Source organism: Oreochromis niloticus, linkage group LG13 (assembly GCF_001858045.2).
Source record: "Oreochromis niloticus isolate F11D_XX linkage group LG13, O_niloticus_UMD_NMBU, whole genome shotgun sequence".
NCBI classification, from domain to species: Eukaryota; Metazoa; Chordata; class Actinopteri; order Cichliformes; family Cichlidae; genus Oreochromis; species Oreochromis niloticus.
The window spans coordinates 5,931,832-5,949,512 of NC_031978.2; the positions used below are offsets into that span (position 1 = coordinate 5,931,832).

The 17,681-nt window shown below is 37.8% G+C and overlaps 1 protein-coding gene across 1 annotated transcript in view; it reads right to left on the reverse strand.

Moving 5' to 3' along the window:
- Window positions 1-2,918: 2,918 nt before the first annotated feature.
- LOC100689896 (1-phosphatidylinositol 4,5-bisphosphate phosphodiesterase beta-1) overlaps window positions 2,919-17,681 on the reverse strand; it is a 34,225-nt gene continuing 19,462 nt past the window's right edge. The window contains exons 16-32 of the mRNA XM_005473688.3: window positions 17,411-17,507; window positions 15,909-15,993; window positions 15,549-15,673; window positions 14,544-14,698; window positions 14,266-14,433; window positions 14,084-14,183; window positions 13,248-13,352; window positions 12,007-12,119; window positions 11,778-11,928; window positions 11,570-11,623; window positions 10,622-10,799; window positions 10,221-10,353; window positions 9,868-9,944; window positions 7,463-7,552; window positions 7,242-7,299; window positions 6,982-7,068; window positions 2,919-6,514 (exon numbers count right to left, since the gene is read on the reverse strand). Of these exons, the coding sequence (XP_005473745.1) occupies window positions 6,362-6,514; window positions 6,982-7,068; window positions 7,242-7,299; window positions 7,463-7,552; window positions 9,868-9,944; window positions 10,221-10,353; window positions 10,622-10,799; window positions 11,570-11,623; window positions 11,778-11,928; window positions 12,007-12,119; window positions 13,248-13,352; window positions 14,084-14,183; window positions 14,266-14,433; window positions 14,544-14,698; window positions 15,549-15,673; window positions 15,909-15,993; window positions 17,411-17,507 (1,929 nt within the window). The 3' untranslated portion in view covers window positions 2,919-6,361. The remainder of the gene's footprint in view (window positions 6,515-6,981; window positions 7,069-7,241; window positions 7,300-7,462; window positions 7,553-9,867; window positions 9,945-10,220; window positions 10,354-10,621; window positions 10,800-11,569; window positions 11,624-11,777; window positions 11,929-12,006; window positions 12,120-13,247; window positions 13,353-14,083; window positions 14,184-14,265; window positions 14,434-14,543; window positions 14,699-15,548; window positions 15,674-15,908; window positions 15,994-17,410; window positions 17,508-17,681) is intronic.

Consider the following 17,681-nt stretch of genomic DNA (forward strand, 5'->3'; position numbering starts at 1 on the left):
TTTTACACTTTTACCTCCTTTTTTTGAAAAAATTTCCTTATATCCATTATGAACTGTCTCTCTGTACACACATACAACAGGAGTTATAAGGTTAATGGGCATTCAGTCAGTTAGCTAGTTAGTATCCATTACAAACAGGACAGTGGTAACAACAGTGGGCTACGGACAGTTTTAAGTTTTAGATTTTAAATAGGCTGTATACATTTCAATGGGAACAACAGGACGGTCAAATGTCGCTGATTTTACTACAGAGCAGGACGAATTGTAGGGTAGCAAACATCGTCGGAAAACAAGTTTTCAACACTGACACCTCCGCTCCGCTGCGTCTCAGCCACCATCGCTCTGGCAGCAAGGGTGCTGGAGCCAGAGTAGGGGAGAGGCGAGCTGGAACAAACCATTTTGGAGGGGGGGGGATATCTATACTTTTGTTGTTGAAATGTTACGTCTCAACCAAGTACAGTATGCTTTTTATATTTTTAGTAGTGTGTCACACAAACAGCAAATATTGTCAAAAAAAGTAAGAAATCTTTGGGGGTGCTTTGATTCAAAAATGTGCTAAAATCGCCCCTGCTTGTACTCCATACTGTGTTATTTTAAATCTTTAGTTACTCTTTATTTTGTGGAATTTAAAACATAAACCTTATACTGCCACTTCATCGGAAAACTGCTCATCAATTCAAATATCTAATTATCCAGTCAAATGGCAGCACCTTGGTGGTATATGTAAAAACTGTGACGACAACCTGCTGATGACCTTCAAAGTAAAAATCAGAATAGTGTTAGTTTAGAGACTGATGATCTACTGGGATTTTCCTTCACAAATACCTCAGGTTTATAGAGAGTGGTCCAAAAAGAGAAAATATCCAGCGAGCTCTGCATGAAAAGGTCTTGTTCATGCCAGCGCAGAATAGCCAGACTGCTTGGAGCTGAAGGCAACAGTAACCCAAATAAACACAACCGAGTTATGTAGAACAGCACCACTCAGTGCACAACATGTTGGACGTTGAAGCAGAAGAATCAGCAGAAGACCACACAGTGTGCTATGTTCGTCAGCTAAGAATACAAACTGAGGATACAGTTACTGCTTATCAAAACTGGAAAAGACAAGATTGTAAAATTGATTCTGATGCAACATTGAGATAGTCACAGTGTGGTATAAACAACATTGTTCAGGCTGGCGGTAGTGTCATGGTGTGGGGATATTTTCTTGGCACTCTTTGGACACCTTAGTATCAATTGAGCATCATGTAAGCTTCGCAGCTGACTTGACTACTGTTGCTGACCATGTCCATCTTTTTATGACTTTTTATGAGTACCCATCTTCTGATGGCTGCTTCCTACAGGGAAATGTGTCATATCACAAAGCTGAAATCATCTTAAACTGTTTTCTTGAATGTGACAATGAGTTAACTGTGCCAGATGGCCTCCACAGTCACCAGATTTCAATGATAGAGCACGTCTGGGATGTGGTAGAGCAGGAGTGTCTCATCATGAATGTGCAGCTGACAAATCTCCAGCAAGTATGTCATGCTATCCTGTTAACATGGACCAAAAATATCTGAGGTATGCTCCCAGAACCCTTTTTTAATCTACGACATTCAGGCAGTTCTTAAGGCAAAAATGGAGTCCAACAGAGTACTAGCAAGATGTATACAATAAAATGGACATATATTATACTGTATCACTACTGACAAAGCTTAATTAAGCTAAATAAGAAAATCATATCGAACTGTGAGATTAAAAAAATTCAGCAATTATGATCCAATAATAAAATACAGTTCACAAATGTTCCATTCTGCATATTGAGTATTTCAACCTAAATACTTTAAGGATGATTTTAGGATACACCTGTTGCTCCAATTAAAGGACTATTGTAAATATTTGTGTTCGGCATTTCAAAAGTTGTAAATTTGGTTAACTGATAAATTTGGTGATAAATGTCTTATTACAGATCTCACAAAATTCAGTGCAACAACAAATATAAAGACACAAACAGCAACAAAAAAAAGATTTGAATTCTGGTCTGAGTTTAAATTTGATCATTTTATCATTTATCATCATTTGACCTGCGTTATTGTTCTTGCTCACTAGAGGGCAGCAGACTCATTCTGAAAACATCTGTCAGAAAATCATCTTATGAGGTTGTTAAATGTTAGCTCATGTGAGACATCCATTTGGAATCATGGTTTGATTAGGGTTCTGTGTAGGTTAGCTGTATGCTCAGCGTGAGTGTTTGCTTTTTGATGGCTAATTTTGATGCATGGGAGCAAAAATTAAATAAAATAAAATAACTGTGGCATTTAAGTAAATACAAATAAAAATATTTCCATGGTAATAAAATTATATATTTCAGGTGTTTTGTTGTTTAGTCACTGGGATCTTGGTTATATCAGAAGTTACAAAATTAAATAAAGTTGCACATGTGAAACTGACAAAAGAATAAAGAACAAAGGAAATGACATCAGGGCAAATGAAAACATACAAGAGGAAAGTTCTACTGACAAATATGTTGCATATATTAAGGAAAAACATAATTACAAATATTTTCATAATATATGTTGTGTTTAATTAACAGTTCATGTACGGCTTGATTCAGTTTATTACATGTTTTGTTATTTAGGAAGCAGAAAGGGCATCGTAGTCACACTAATCTCCTGTGACAGACTGCCCCTCAGCTCCTCCACTTTCCTCCCCCACACCTTCAGTACGGTGCCCGAAAGCTCACGTTATCCCGGCTGTGCACGCGATTACAGCAACAGCAAAGTTTTGTGAACAGGCACGATTCAGTGGGCTTGATTTGACGAGGCTGACAACAGCAATTACCTCCTCTCACACAGTGCCTGAACAGTGCATCTTCTCGCAACACTTCAACTGTAAGTCTTCAACTGTAATGGTGGACAAAAACATTCCAAGAACACTTTGTTTTTTAGATCAAATATTTAATAGTCTGGTCTTAAAATAGCATTCAATAAACCCAAGAAACAATTCAACTGGTGGAGAAATCCAATACAATAAAGCATGCTCAGTATATCTGCTAAAGCATGAGGCATGTTCAACAACACATTTTTGCAGTAGAACCTCAGCCACTTTGCAAACATGAACATCCTTTAATAGACAATTTAGTGAATGATGAGGCACTCTGATGTTAGTGTGAAAAGTTAATGACTGAGTCTCTATATTGCCATGAAGACTGCAAGTGTAAGCTACCTTTATGAGGTCAGGAACAGACAGTGACCCCAGACTGTTCAGCTCAATCATGTGTGGCTTAAATTTGAAGTGAAGGTTCACAGCAAAAAAAGGTTGTTGAAAGTAGCTGAGGCCTTAGAGGAAAAAAAACATCATGGAAAATGTTCCAACAAATATTGTTCTGGAAGATCACTATACAAAGAGGAACAAGCTCCAATCATTTTACATTTTTACAGCAAAGTAAAACTTTACAAATTATGCTGTTAAATATCATGAAAATAGCAACCGATAAATCCATACGTCAATGAGGACTACATTATGTACATCTTTCACATTAGAACAAGTAAATCATGCAGTGGCAGCAGACTTTCACATTTAACAAAGACACCTGGCCACCAAATCAGCTCTGCAGCAGCAACTGGGGGAAGTCGAGGGGTGATTGCTGCTACTACAGTAGTCAGAAAAAAAATCCAAAAAAGGTTGATCATAAAACCTTTGTACTTACTTTATCTTTCAGTGCAAATCCTTCTCCCTCTTATAAACATGTCTTCTACTAACAGTCTTTTAAAAAACAAACAAACAAAGAAAAAACTTATCAGCTTCACATTTTCTGCCAAAATCTCATGAATAAATACATAAAGCACATAATGATACACACTTACTGGGAACTAGCATAATTTCTGCTAGAATAAAATACAGAGTTCTGCCATTAAAAAATCCTTAAAACAATCAATCAAAAATCCTTATTAATGTTCAGATAATGCAGTATATGGATGAGTGTTACACACCCACACACATACAAAGAGCTGGATATTATCTTCTTGAAATATGACACATGGCAATATGTTTATATAACAGAATCCTGAAACCACAAATATGAAATTAGATGCTTATGCAACTGCATGAGGCAAAAGTTTAGGATAAGAATGACTGAAAGAGGACCTACTATGCTCATATTTTTTGTTCTTGGGCAAAGTAGTAGCTTTGCACAACTCACAGGTCAAAATAATCCTTATTTATCTTATACTGGGCACTGTTGAAGCACTGTTGATTCATTTATCATCCTTTAAGACTTCTCTTGCTTTAAGCCTTCTGATTGTCTGGCCTTCCTAACCGAAGGATGGAAAAGCAGTTGGGACTTGCCTGAAATGCCCATATAAGTATATCCTCTCTCTTTGATGAGATACAGAGCGGAGAGTACAAAAAACCGATCTGAAGTCATTGTGACCCCTTGCACCTTTGGTCTGTGATTTCCCTACACACTCCAAAACATCAACCTCTGCTTCAAACTGACCTGAGTTTTGTGTGGATGGTCATTAATTGTAATGAGAGCAGGGTCTCTTTTCAGTTGAAGACTTCACAGTTTCCACTTTTAAAGGCATCTCTTCAGATGAGAAGTGGCAGTGAGAGAATGCTTGTCATTTTTTTTCAAACTACATCTGGTTTTAAATTATAAATTCACCTCTCAGTGAGAGACTGTCAAGACTGAATTCAATTGTAGCAACTTGAGTCAGTGGAGGGATATTTAAAGGAGAACATTCAGAACAGAACTGAAAATGCAGGACTTCTTAAGCCACTAAAACAACCTTTGCACACTGCTTTAGACCAGTCAACAGATTTGTCTCCCTGGAACAATTACAGAAATGAAAATCAAATTGAAGGATCGCAGTTGTGACACATGAGAGGAGATCCAGCGTCTGTCACAGAAGTGCAAGAAGACAAAGCAGGACTTCCACTGGGAGATCTAAAAAAAGCATCTCTATTGAAAATTGTCCAGATGTGCACCAGAAGATGACTTTTAAGGAAGATCAGACAAACTTACAGCAGGTAAAGGTTTTTGATATTATGGAGTTATTGTCAGCTCCTTTAAAAAAAAATCACACCTCATCTGTATGACAGTAAACAGGGAAAAAAATCCTATTTAAAATCAAAAAAGAAACGGAATGCATTAATATCAGGATGTAGGCAGAAAAAGTAAAACATTTGCCTCTCCTGCATTTCCACCACTGAGGTGTCCCTGACAAAATCATCAACATCCCAGCTGCAAAGCTGCTCAGAGGTAAGCCATGTAGCCTGTGGCTATATCAGTGACGCTAAACAAACAAAAAAAAGAAAGCGTTTATAATAACAGTGATAAATAAATGCATAACAAAATACAGCATTAACTGTTGTCTTGTATTAACCCCTTAAATTCTAATCTTTCTGTCTTTCTAAATAAAAGAATTTCATCCAGATTTAGTGAGTAACAGCTTCCAACTGTGAGTTCAGCCAGCCTTGGAGTGGAGATACTGGGAGAATTGTGAATTGCAAAATGTCTTTTTCTGTCCTTGAGAGATTTAACAAAACCCAGACGTTGGTGGTTCTGTTTTAAAAACTCTCAGCTCAAACAATTGCTACAGTGCATTTTATTCTTGGCAGCACCAGACCAAGTGTGCTGATTGTGTTTGTAAAAGCATGGCGCCGAGTACTCCAGGGTGGAATTGTTCTAGCTTTGCAGTTTTTAAAATTTCTTGACATTGTTATAGCAGACTGGACAAGTAAAAAGGGCAAACAGCTGCTTAGGATTTGTTTTCTTGCAGTGGCCATGAAACTCTATATTTGTAAAGATTTCTCTCCAATAAGACAGAGCCTGATGTATGTTCAGTGATCTTCAAATGATAGATAGATAGATAGATAGATAGATAGATAGATAGATAGATAGATAGATAGATAGATAGATAGATAGATAGATAGATAGATAGATAGAGATAGATAGATCGATGATAGATAGATAGATAGATAGATAGATAGATAGATAGATAGATAGATAGATAGATAGATAGATAGATAGATATGCAGTCATGCAGTACAAACTGTTGAGGTCTAAAATAAGAGATGACAGAATAGAAGACTTAATGCAAGACTAAACGGGGTCTGATTAAACACTTGTATTAAACACACAAAGTGCATGCTAGAATGGAATAAAAAATAAATTGTTAAAGCATTCTTCCATTAAAAAGAAGTAACAGTCTATATAAACTTGATTATTTACTCTTTCGTGTCCTCTTCATCAATACTTCTTGTTATCTTTTATTCTCATGCTTTGCATTTCATTGATCTACTCCACACTGCTTCCATTGATCCAGTTGTTCTCGTTCCTCATTCCCCCTCGCTCCTTCATCCTGTTTTCCCCTCTTCAGTCCTCCTCTGAAAGAGCTTCGTGTGGTGTGGAAGGTCGTGACTTGCTGTGGCCTCGAACCTCCAACTTCCTGTCCTGCAGGAAGTCGTGAATCTCTCCGGGCAAACGCTGGAACTTCTCCTGAAACTCTGCCTCCACAGAGCCCTGCAGCTGGAAAACACCACACACATTCGCTTGCTCACTGAGTATAGATTGCTTTTAAAGATTTTTTGTGGCTAAGGTGGGATTACGTAACGGCAGATGTAGCGTGATGAGTTAGGTCCCAGTCAGAAACACACACAAATTTGTTTAGTTATCTCCTACAGTTGAGACAGATGGGTTGTACATTCAGAAACGCAACCAGCGGTTGTCAGCCGTTTCTGCCAACACTCGAACAGCTCCAATATGGCTGCCAGAAGCCACATTGCATCCTTTAAATGCCCCACCTTGACATCAGCGCTGCCTCTAAAGTGCGTGGGTGTGGGCAGACAGCAGCACTAGCTTGGAGCCTCGTGTACAAGAAATGTTCTTGCCGAGTGGTGCATTCGAGCATGAAGTTGCAAAGTGGTCGGTGGCAGATTTCACTGACTAAAAATAAATGAACTTAATTGTGGACAGAAAGAGAAACTCGTATTTACCTTTGGCTTCTGGTCTTGTATCTCTTGCAGGAGATCATTGTGTTGCTCCACCAGCTGCTCGTGGCGCTTTGCCTGAGTCTCCTCGAGCTGAGGATAAACACACAGACATACAGTTTTATGGAGCATTTTATGATTGCAGAAAGACAGGGTTGCACTAAATGGAGAGAGTGTTGCAGCCATAAAATTTTCATAATTGTCTCTTTGGAATTCACTTTATGGAAAGGCCCATAAAAATTCCTTTAACCTCATCTGCTGCTCACCCTTTTAATGTTCTGGACGACTTCATTGACGTAGGACTTATTGATCTCAATCTTCTCCCTGGGAACATACAGACAGATGGATTGAGATTGATTGGATCTGAGATAAATATTTTTCTCTTCTAATGAGACTAGATCAGTGGATCAGTGCATGAAGCAAATGAGCAAGCTGCAGCAGCTAGATAAATAGTGAAATGTGTGTGCGTGTGTGTTATAGATCGTACTCCTCAGCCAGATGTTTCTCTTTGGTCTTTGCTTGGTTGATCTTCTCTGTTCTCCTTCGATCCATCTGCTTCTTCAGCTCTTTTTTCTCCCTACAGAAGCAGAAAGAAATATTAGAGCAAATGTTTGGGGAAAAACATGGTATCAAGTTTTTAGAAGTGCACTGGGTAAAAGTCTGGCTCACAATTAAATGAAAGTATCTTTTGAGGAACAGCTGAAATAAGATAGGGTACATATAAAGTATCACGCACTTTAAAAAGACATCTTAACAACAAGCACGGCTAAACATCCAGAGCCATCTTGGTAATACTTCCTGGCAACTATTTGGGCTGGTATCTGAAGAGTTGCCCAGATGATGCCCTTTAATGTGCCCGTTTCAATTATTAACTGTATTTTAATTGTTACTAGAATGTAAAAACTGAAAGCATAGAATTACCACTTGAATCTGATTCAAACTAAAAGCTTTTTTTTCTTTATTTTTTAAACTCCAGGGAGTTTAACTTCTATCATCATGGCTGCTGTTGTGGAATTCACCCATAGATTTTAATTCAGGGTGCTATATATAAATATATGATCTGATAAATTTTTGCTTCCAGAGGAGTTGCTCCCTCTGGGGCCAATAGAAAAAGTGCAAGTTTCGGGAATTTTTGAACTTACTTCCCTTTTCAAAACGATCTTTCATGCCTTGCACTGCAGGCTTACTTGTTGATGGCCCCGCCCCTCCCTGAGCCTGGTTCTGCTGGAGGTTTCTTCCTGTTCAAAGGGAGTTTTTCCTTCCCACTGTCACTAAAGTTCTCATAGGGGGTCATATGATTCTTGGGTTTTTCTCTGTATGTATTATTGAACGTTCTACCTTACAATCTAAAGCGCCTTGAGGCGACTGTTGTTGTGATTGGTGCTGTATAAATAAAACTGAATTGAACTGAATTATTAAATTACCTTCAATTAGCTCTAGGAGCCCTTTAAGCAATTTTCAAGGGAACTGCCTATAATTTTAAGCTGTTAAATGTGTGCTTTGTTTATTTTTCTCAACTGTTCAAATCTTCCACCATTTAATATGATAATACTAGGAGAATTTCTACATTAGTTTCAAAATAAAAAAATAATATTGCAGATCATTAGTTTCATGCTCTACAATATTAATATTTCTCAAAATGATGGCAGTAGAGATATGTTGTCATAATTAGGTGTCAAAACAGTGATTATGATTTCATTTGAAAAGGAAAATATGCTTATGTGAAAATGTGCCTGATAAAAAATAAATGACATGTTTTATTTACTGGAATATGCAAATACATCCAAACAGGAACACTTCCAGAAATCTGTGTCTGTGAACACTGTGGATTTGCTGTGCCATCCACAAATGCAGGTTAAAGCTCTATCACACAATGGAGAATCCATATGTGAACATAATCCAGAAACATTGCTGCCAAAGCTCATTTAGGCAAAGTGGAAACCTGTCTGGGAACAATTTGAGATTTTCTTTTGGAAAACATGGAAACTACATCCTTTGGCCTAAAGAGGAGTGGAACCATCTGGCTTGTTATCAGCACTCATTTATAAGTGTGGACTTTGCAGCTTGCACATCTGGAAGGGCACCATTAGTGCTGAAAGGTATAAGCAGATTTTTATGGAAATATACATTCCCATGCAGATGATGCTGTTTTCCAGCTGAAGCCTTGCTGATTTTAGCAAGAGAATTCAAATGCAACTATTGTAACAGCCTGGCTTTGTACTGGAAGAATCCAAAGCTGAACTGCAGTCCAGACCTTTCATTAAATGAAAACAGACCATTGTTAAAAAATAAGGGGATACTACACAGTAGTAAACATCGTTTTTTTAGTTGTATTGCTAGGATCAAATTCAAAATGAACTCTTAGCCCCTTGAAAGCCTACTAGTAGTTATCCTTGCAGCTATTTTCTGAGCTGAGTTGTTTGCATTAGAAGTTCGTGAGTTGGGTTTCTAATGGTTGTTAAACCACATCTTTATTTGCATATACCGAGGCGTCAAAACTTGTCATTAAGTATAAAGGGGAGGTTGTCAAGTTTTGTCTTAATGGCATAAAGAGTAAATATAGTACATTTTAAACATTAAATATTTTTGAATGTTCTTTTTTTCCCTTTGCAAGTAAAATATGGATTATGAGAATTACAAAACAACACATTTTACACAGTGTCCCGACTTTTTCGGAACTTGGTTTGTAAAATTTCAGCATGTCTGAATTTTTACTCGGACATATTGCGAGAATGGCACGACGCCCTGCAAAAATCCAACCTGCTGTTGCCTGAAGCAGCTCAGAGGGAATGCTCTGCAAGCTACTGCTGTTATGAAAATAACTCTAACACCATGTGGAATTCCTCTGAGCTTAAAGACCCGTGAGACTTCAGTCACAGATTTTTATCTCACTTGTCACAGATGTCTTTGAGTTTCTTTATCTGGGCGTTGTGACTCTCCTCAGCCAGACTGGTCAGCCGCTCCGTCAGCTGGAGGGAACAAAGACACTGGTTCACACAAATACATTTTACAGACATGCTCAAAACTGAAGGCGCTAACTTAACACAGAGCCTGTCAAACATCATTCTTATTGCTATACAACCTGGGGGGAGAGACCTTCTGTCATGCCAATCATAGCGTGATACTTATTAGCAATTTGTCTTTTGGGGAAGATGTTATTATGAGTTTCCCTTGTCAATAACACTTCAATCAAAAGTGAAGAAACTAATTTTTTTGTTTTAAAAGTTTGTTTTGTTAGATTTTACCGTTTTAATGTGTTCTCTCTGCAGATATTTCTGACTATAGTACTGTTCCTGCCTCAGAGCCAGAAGCTGCTGATGCTGCTCTTCTCTCAGCTGCTGAAGACGGTCATCCTTCTCACTGTCCGAGTTCGAACTCCTGACAAGGGCAAATCGAACATTTTAAAATGAAACACTTTCCCCTCTCTTTCACAGTAAAATAACAGGTGTTATTTCAATATGATAAGAGAACAAATGTTATAATTAAAAAAACACAAACATAACTTGTCTGTGTGTGTCAGAGTTATTACAGCTTTAAAATTTATAATTAATTTTCATTGTTTTTTCATTTTGACTTTGTAATTTTCAATTCAGTTTAGTTTTAGTTAGTTTTATTTTATTCACTATAATAACATTGGTGTGCGTACCTGTTCTTGCTGCATTGTCTTGCTGTCTTCTTGTACTTATTGTTGAACTCTCGCAGGAGCTCTGACGTTTTCTTCTGGTGTCTCCTCACTAACTCCTTCAGCTCTTTAAACTGGCGTCTCTGCTCCTTCTGGTAAACTTTGGACTGCTGCAGATTCTCCAAAGTACACACTGGGACATCTGTTACCATACGTGATCACAGATCATACAGTGTATGATTAGTTTCTGTTAAAACTCTGGAATCATTGGTTTTTGTAATTTCTGTTTAAATTTATACTACTGAAGTATTTCATAATGTCCTTCAAAGTACATGATGCACGCATTTTTAGTCATGTACAAAAAGATTTCCAAGCCTTGCCGCTACAAAAAGGATACAGAATTTCTTTTAAGAAAAAAAACTAAAGTTTATTATCTATAAGCACACACTGATGATTATCATACAAATACTGCAGCACACCTTCGCTCTGTGTAAACATGCAAACCACGATGAGTGACTGAGAAACCAAGTAACACTGCAGGTTGTCAACCAAAAGGAAACCACACCCTAAAATACACCACACTTTATAAATAAAATAAATAAATAAATAAACAAAATAAAAAATGATGCCATTCATGTTAATGATTGTGATCATATACTTAGTAGGAATGTGTTTCCTGAGATCATAAATCAATAAAGGTAATTTTCCCTGCTTCTATGAAAACAGACTTCTTCTGCTAGCCTTTAGAAAAATCCCAGGTTTAAGACACGCATGGAATGGCTTCACTTTTCAGACCTAGACCCAGACTCACCTTTATATAAACATATATAATACACCATATATTTAAGATACACTCAGTGCTAATTTTGCTCTTAATTACTTTTTAAATTTCGCTATCATTGAATCAAACTTTCAGACCAATCCAGAGGATTAAAAAAAGAAATCTTAATGTGTAATTATGTAAATACTGACCTATCAAAACACTTAAAACCAGGTCTTCAGTCTTGGCTGCTGGTTTGGCTGCATCTAAAATGTAGAAAAGAGAAAATCCATACTAACACAATAAAAAAGTAAATTTAGTATTTTTTTTTTTTTAATGTATTACCATTAGAATATCTGCATTATCAATCATTTAATATTTGAATGAGTGTGCGCATCTTCACTTGCAAGTGCTAACTACCTGTTGTGGCTGCCTGTTGATTGGCTGCAGAAGCTTTGGGTGTGGTGGCGATGGGGGTGTGGCCCGGTGGGCCAGAGGCCGGGCTGAGCCCGTTTTCTAGTGGAGCTGATTTCAGATCAGTCTTACGCTCTGCACAGCTTTCAGTCTCTTCCTGGAAATCAATACCAAGACCTTTTACAAACTTTTAGCTCACGAGACAAAGAATAAATAGAACCGAAGCAGGTCTGACCTCAGTCTGCGTGTCGTCCTCGCCATCCTCCAGAGTCAGGGCTGCCAGCTGTTTAGATCTTTGCTCCAGAAGGTTGACATAGCGAATAGGGTTCGATAGAGCCTCGATTACATCTAGAAGAAATATGAACAAACACATACAGAGCTGATGGCATTGCATTGAGGACTATGTGGACATCATGAATATGGTTATGTGTATGTGACCATATCAGTTTGACTAACTTGTAGCAGTTATTTAAAACAGGAAGAACTCATAGTTTTTGTGGACATATGAACATAAAAATAGAAATGCTAAAACCAAAATCAAGTGAATAAATAAAAGACCAAAATAAATAAGTACATTTTCCACTGAATGTACCAGAAATATTAAAAATACACACAAACATGAATTAATTTATAAAAATATTTAACTTTGTATCAATTCCCCTATTTATTTACATTCTTATGTAATTTTAATCTTTTTCACCATTTTTATTTAGTCATTTTTGCAATTTACATGGATTTATGTTGCGTTTTTGTTACTGTATTTCTTTCTATTTGCCATCCCTACTCCAAATTATGAGTAAGTGAATGAAGAGCATATGTAATGGGGTCCTTTCTTTCTTTACTGCATCAGATGAGTGGCAGTACTAATGTTTATTTATGTGATTTGTATTTGTGTGATGTGATTTGTGATTTTGTCAGTTTTGGTCATTCATTAACCAAAAAACAAACAAACCCTCCCCACTGCACTCTGGACTTTAAATGCACAAACAATGCTCTGAGAGCTCTTCAGCTGATGATCAAATAAAATATTTCAGCCGTTTAAGACACTTGTGCTCAATCATGTCAGTGATACAAAAGGTTCATTAAAATAATAAAACATTTATTCTATTGAACCAATGAATATGCTCCTTTACTGAAAGGAGTGTGTTTTTGCTAATGGACGAGCCAAATAGACGCAAAAACAGGAGCCCAATTCGGCCATGATTGGTAATGATATGTCCTGTAGGTGGCACTACAGAGCTTGGGATCCTACATGTGTTGAAAAACTGTCACAACAGTGGATACTTTTGCTGTAAGCCAGGAGGTCAGACTTCACAAGAAAAAAAAATTAAACCTTGCATAAATAAAGACAGTGCCCTTTCCCCATAATCTTTTATGTGATGCTTGGTTTTGTTATGAGAACAAAAAACATGAGAAAAATCAGTTAGTGTAACTATTTGGTTCTGTGATTCTATTAAACAGTCCAGAAGTTTGTACCAGCAAATGTATCTGGGACATAGTCTTTGACTTCAATGTAGACGAACACAGCTGGCAGAATCAGAGACTGGTTTTTCTCATTCCTCAAGCCGATGTAACGATAACCTGCAGAGTAACAGATGCAACAGTCATCTGGTTCATGTAGACAGATAAATATTTAATGCAATGCACAAAATCCTGGCAATAAAATTAGATGGCAGTAAGAAATGCTAAGTGTTTTCAGACCAAGCATGAGTGAAGTCAAACTACACAGAAAAAAACTTATTTAGTTCACATTGTTTGTGCCTCTGCAACCTGATCAGAAAACATAAAGTCTGAACACAAAAGTCAGGATTCTTCCCGGGAGGTAAGGTAAGTAGAAAATTCTAGACCCCCAAAATATGATCAATGAGACAAATATCAAAGTCTGTACAGTCTCCACAAGCATGAAAAGCCAAAGAAATATTTATATATGAATCTTTCATGATAGGTGCCGTATAACATCTACACATATAAAAAACGTTGATTTTTATTCTCTGTGACTTTTATTTTATCATCAGTTCATTTCCTGGGAGTTTGGACAGTTATTGTCTGCTAAGCTTTATGACACAGTGCTGTCTTTGTACAAGGAAAACACAATAAACTCCATAAGAAACAAGGAGAAGAAAAACTGCAATAAAAAACTAGTGAACCCATAGAAACTCAAGCACACTCAAAGAAATCTCTAAGAGGTGTAGTTATTACTAGCAGTCAGCACTAAAGATACAAAAAAAGTCAGTATCTGACAGATAAACTTTAACATCTAACACCAGGGTGAGAATCAAAGGTTGAAATGAATGACTACACCAGCTAAATACCTGGCCTAATAGCAGACACTGGAATAATTCGATGACCAATAAACTTCCCTCCTTCTTCAAAGGCAGCAATTCTCAGTGAGGCCAGAGTAGGAAGAATCACCTGTGAAAAGATTTGTCACAGTCACACTGTTAATAGGCTAATTAGTATGCACAGGTAAGACATCTGACTCCCTGTAAAGCACCTTTTTGAACACAATCGGCTCTTCGTCCCACACTGGATTGATGGCATTGTTGTTCTGAGACGTTTTGGTCTTCAGAGCTTTCCGCCGAGTGTCTGCAGGGAGTCCAAACATCTCCACCTCCACATACACCCCCACTCTCCGCTCAGTCAGGAACTGGCCTGAAATGACCTGAAACACAGAGGATTCACTTATATTTGTTTAAACATATACAGGAAGATACAACAAGAGTTATACAAATAGAGACTGTTTAAAAAAACAAAAAAGCACTGCGAATATACCTTCACGGAGAGGGTGTTAGCTACAATGCCATCCACTGTGTTTTCCGTAAAAGGGTCAAAGTGTTTGTCTGGGCGCCTCATGAACTCAGGCTTCAACCTGTAGCCGCTCCGACCGTTGTACTCGAACATGAAGAGATTCAGCTGCGTGGACAAATCTGCAACAGAAAACTGAAGTTTAGCATCACAAAGGCTTAAAGCACCAGTTTGAGTTTGAGCTGTACAGCTGCACTCTAGTTGTTGCACAAAAGAGCAGCAAAGTGGAATGTGTTATTTTGGAGAATCAATGGCTTCTGAAGTACATTTTCAGCTGATCTGACTCTAAAGAAGGGTAAGTGGCTAACAAATGAGTACATGCAAAGCTTGGATAGCCTTGGAAAGATTATCTCCCTTAATTTAAAATGCACTAAAAAAGGGGGGGAATCTTGAATGCTTTGTTTTTACTAAGGCAGAAGCATTAAAAGGCAGAGACATGGCACTCAAAAGAAACCTAAATGGGAGAATTCTGCAATTCCAAAAATGGCATTCCCTCTAAAATGTCAATAATGACATTTCTTCATGACAGTCAACGGTGGCACATACAAGTCCCAATCTTCCAGTGCACAGTAGAGGTCCAGACCAGTTTAAACTGCGTCAAATGTTTTTCTTGGTTTAATGTGGATTAGCACAGCAATTGTTCAAGATCTCTGTTGGGATGAGTTAGAGATGAACTGACCTTAAATTAAAGAGCAGCATTGTCAGATGATGCAGAAATATACTCTGTGAGGGAAAAATCTTTTTAACCATACATTAGACCTAAAACCTTTTAAGTGCTTCATCACTGGATTTAATTGGTCATTCTGTATATGACTGTTTTAATGTTATGTTCATGGCTCCATTTATTCAGATTGGTCTTTTAACCTGGAATTGGCCAATGGGCTTTCCATGATAGGAGACTTGCTTGTCGGAGGACTTTTATTAAAAGTCCCTGAATGCACCTTTTACAAAAAACAAGAAATAATAGTTTACCAATAGTTTGGTAGTTTAGAGCCACCAGTTGACATCCCGCATTCCAGAAGAGTTGAGGCATAAAATTTGATGAATCCACTCTGGTTCCTTTTGGGTAGATACGACTCAGCTGGGATTTATTATATCTGGTTAACAGAAGGTTAAGGACCGTTATTCCATTAGTAGTGCTAACATATACATTCATATAAAATGTATTGTACTGAAACTGCTGGTATAGAAGCTGATGAAATGAAAACTTAATCAGAACTTACTGAGTTACAAAGATTTCTGAAGGTTAACAGAAAAAAGTGAGAAATGAATGAAAAATAAAGTGATGGTGCCTTGGTGTGAGGTAACTGTGGTAACTGTTGCCAAGGATACTCTACAAACTCCACTGGTGACTTTGTGAGATGCTCCAACGCTTTGGTCTCCACAAAAGACGACATGTGGTAACAGCGGGCTGCCTCTACACAAACACACACAAAAACGAGAACACACGCATTTCTGAGCAATTAGTTTGGTTTCAAACTTCCTGCATCTACAGAAAGTTAACAAATTGAAGGAATTGCATTAACCCATTGGTTTCTATGTGGGGATTTGGTGGCTCAGTTATTTTGTGGGGGCCACTTTGCTGACATGTTTTTGCTCTTCTAGAGGGACATGTCAGTGTAAGTGTCAGAGTAATTACCTTTATCCTACAATTAAAGGTCCCTCTTCCAATAGGACAAAGTGTTCACTGAATGGTTTGATGAGAGTTAATATTGTGTAAATCCTGTGCAATGATCTTCACAGTCACCGGATCTTAACCAAACTGATAAATTATAGGAGGACTGAGGTGTTAAGTGCTCAACATGACTGTGTATAGATGTAATTGCAGAGCTTTGCAGATATGAGCTGCAGGTCTGTAGCAACCACAGGGCAGTGTCAAAATGTGTGGTACAACCATAAATATTGCCTTCTTTTGCTTATGACTGGCTGGCTAGTTCACTGAGAGAAAGAAGTTTTGTTTGATTTTTTAAAGAAGTTTTTATATAATATTATGGCAATTGTTTTCTCCCTTTGAGGGACTGTTTTCAACAGATTCATCCTCTGTGTTTTAATACTGGCATCAAGCTACGCACTGGTAGCTCAGTTTTATTCACACAGCAGTTACATTTTATATTGTAAAGAAAAACATCAGTATCTACACGAAAAGCCTACAATTAGATGGTCCCCTGTGAGCAAGCACCTGGCAACAGTGGGAGGGAAAAAGTCCTTTTTAACAGGAAGAAACCTCTGGCAGAACCAGGCTCAGGGAGGCGAGAAAAGAGAAGAGGTAAAATAGAAAGAACGAAAAGAGGAGACAGACAAAGAGAACAGAAAGAGGAATTCCCACAATCGCTCTCTCTGCACAGCCACAGACCCACACGCATAAACAACAACATGGGACACTGAATCCTGATTTACACAACTCTCTCCACCACCATCACCTAAACACCAAATGAGGATCTATCTTCTGGGAATTATGTTGTTCCATTCCTACAGTAGAGTTTCAGAGACTTGAAAGATTCATCCCAACCCTGAAATTTTCTAGACATGTCTTTTGAACGTGAAAACACAGATCTACAACTCAGTTGGATCAGATATTTAGGGGTTTTCAATTTGCTAGTTCCCTATGCCAAACTCATAGCATGAGCATAGGACAGGTAACTATGGGCTGGGATCACGTGACCTGCCTATTGCAAGCTCTACTTAAGTTGAATTCCAGTCAGTCAAAACACCTTTAACCCTGAACACCCTATTTCGTGAACACAGTGAAGGCCAAAATTATGCATTATATCATTTATATTGACTTACAGTGGACATCACTACAAAATAACAGATCTCTAGTGAGCTTTTCTTACTCTTGGAGGCTTCAAAGGAGTTGAACTTGGTAGGCTGGACATAGTTAACCAGAGTTGACATTTCCTCTGTTGCCACTGCTTCCCGCTCGGCTGAGCCCTGCAATAAACGACAGAAGGAATAAAGTATAAGCATCACACATCCAAAGCATAGTTTCAATGAGATGAGATACATCTTTTTCCATAACATCTGGAGGGAACAGCAGCTGTCATTTGAAGCAGACATTTTCATTGTTTGCAGTCCTGCATTTCTTTACATAGCACTTAGAAACAA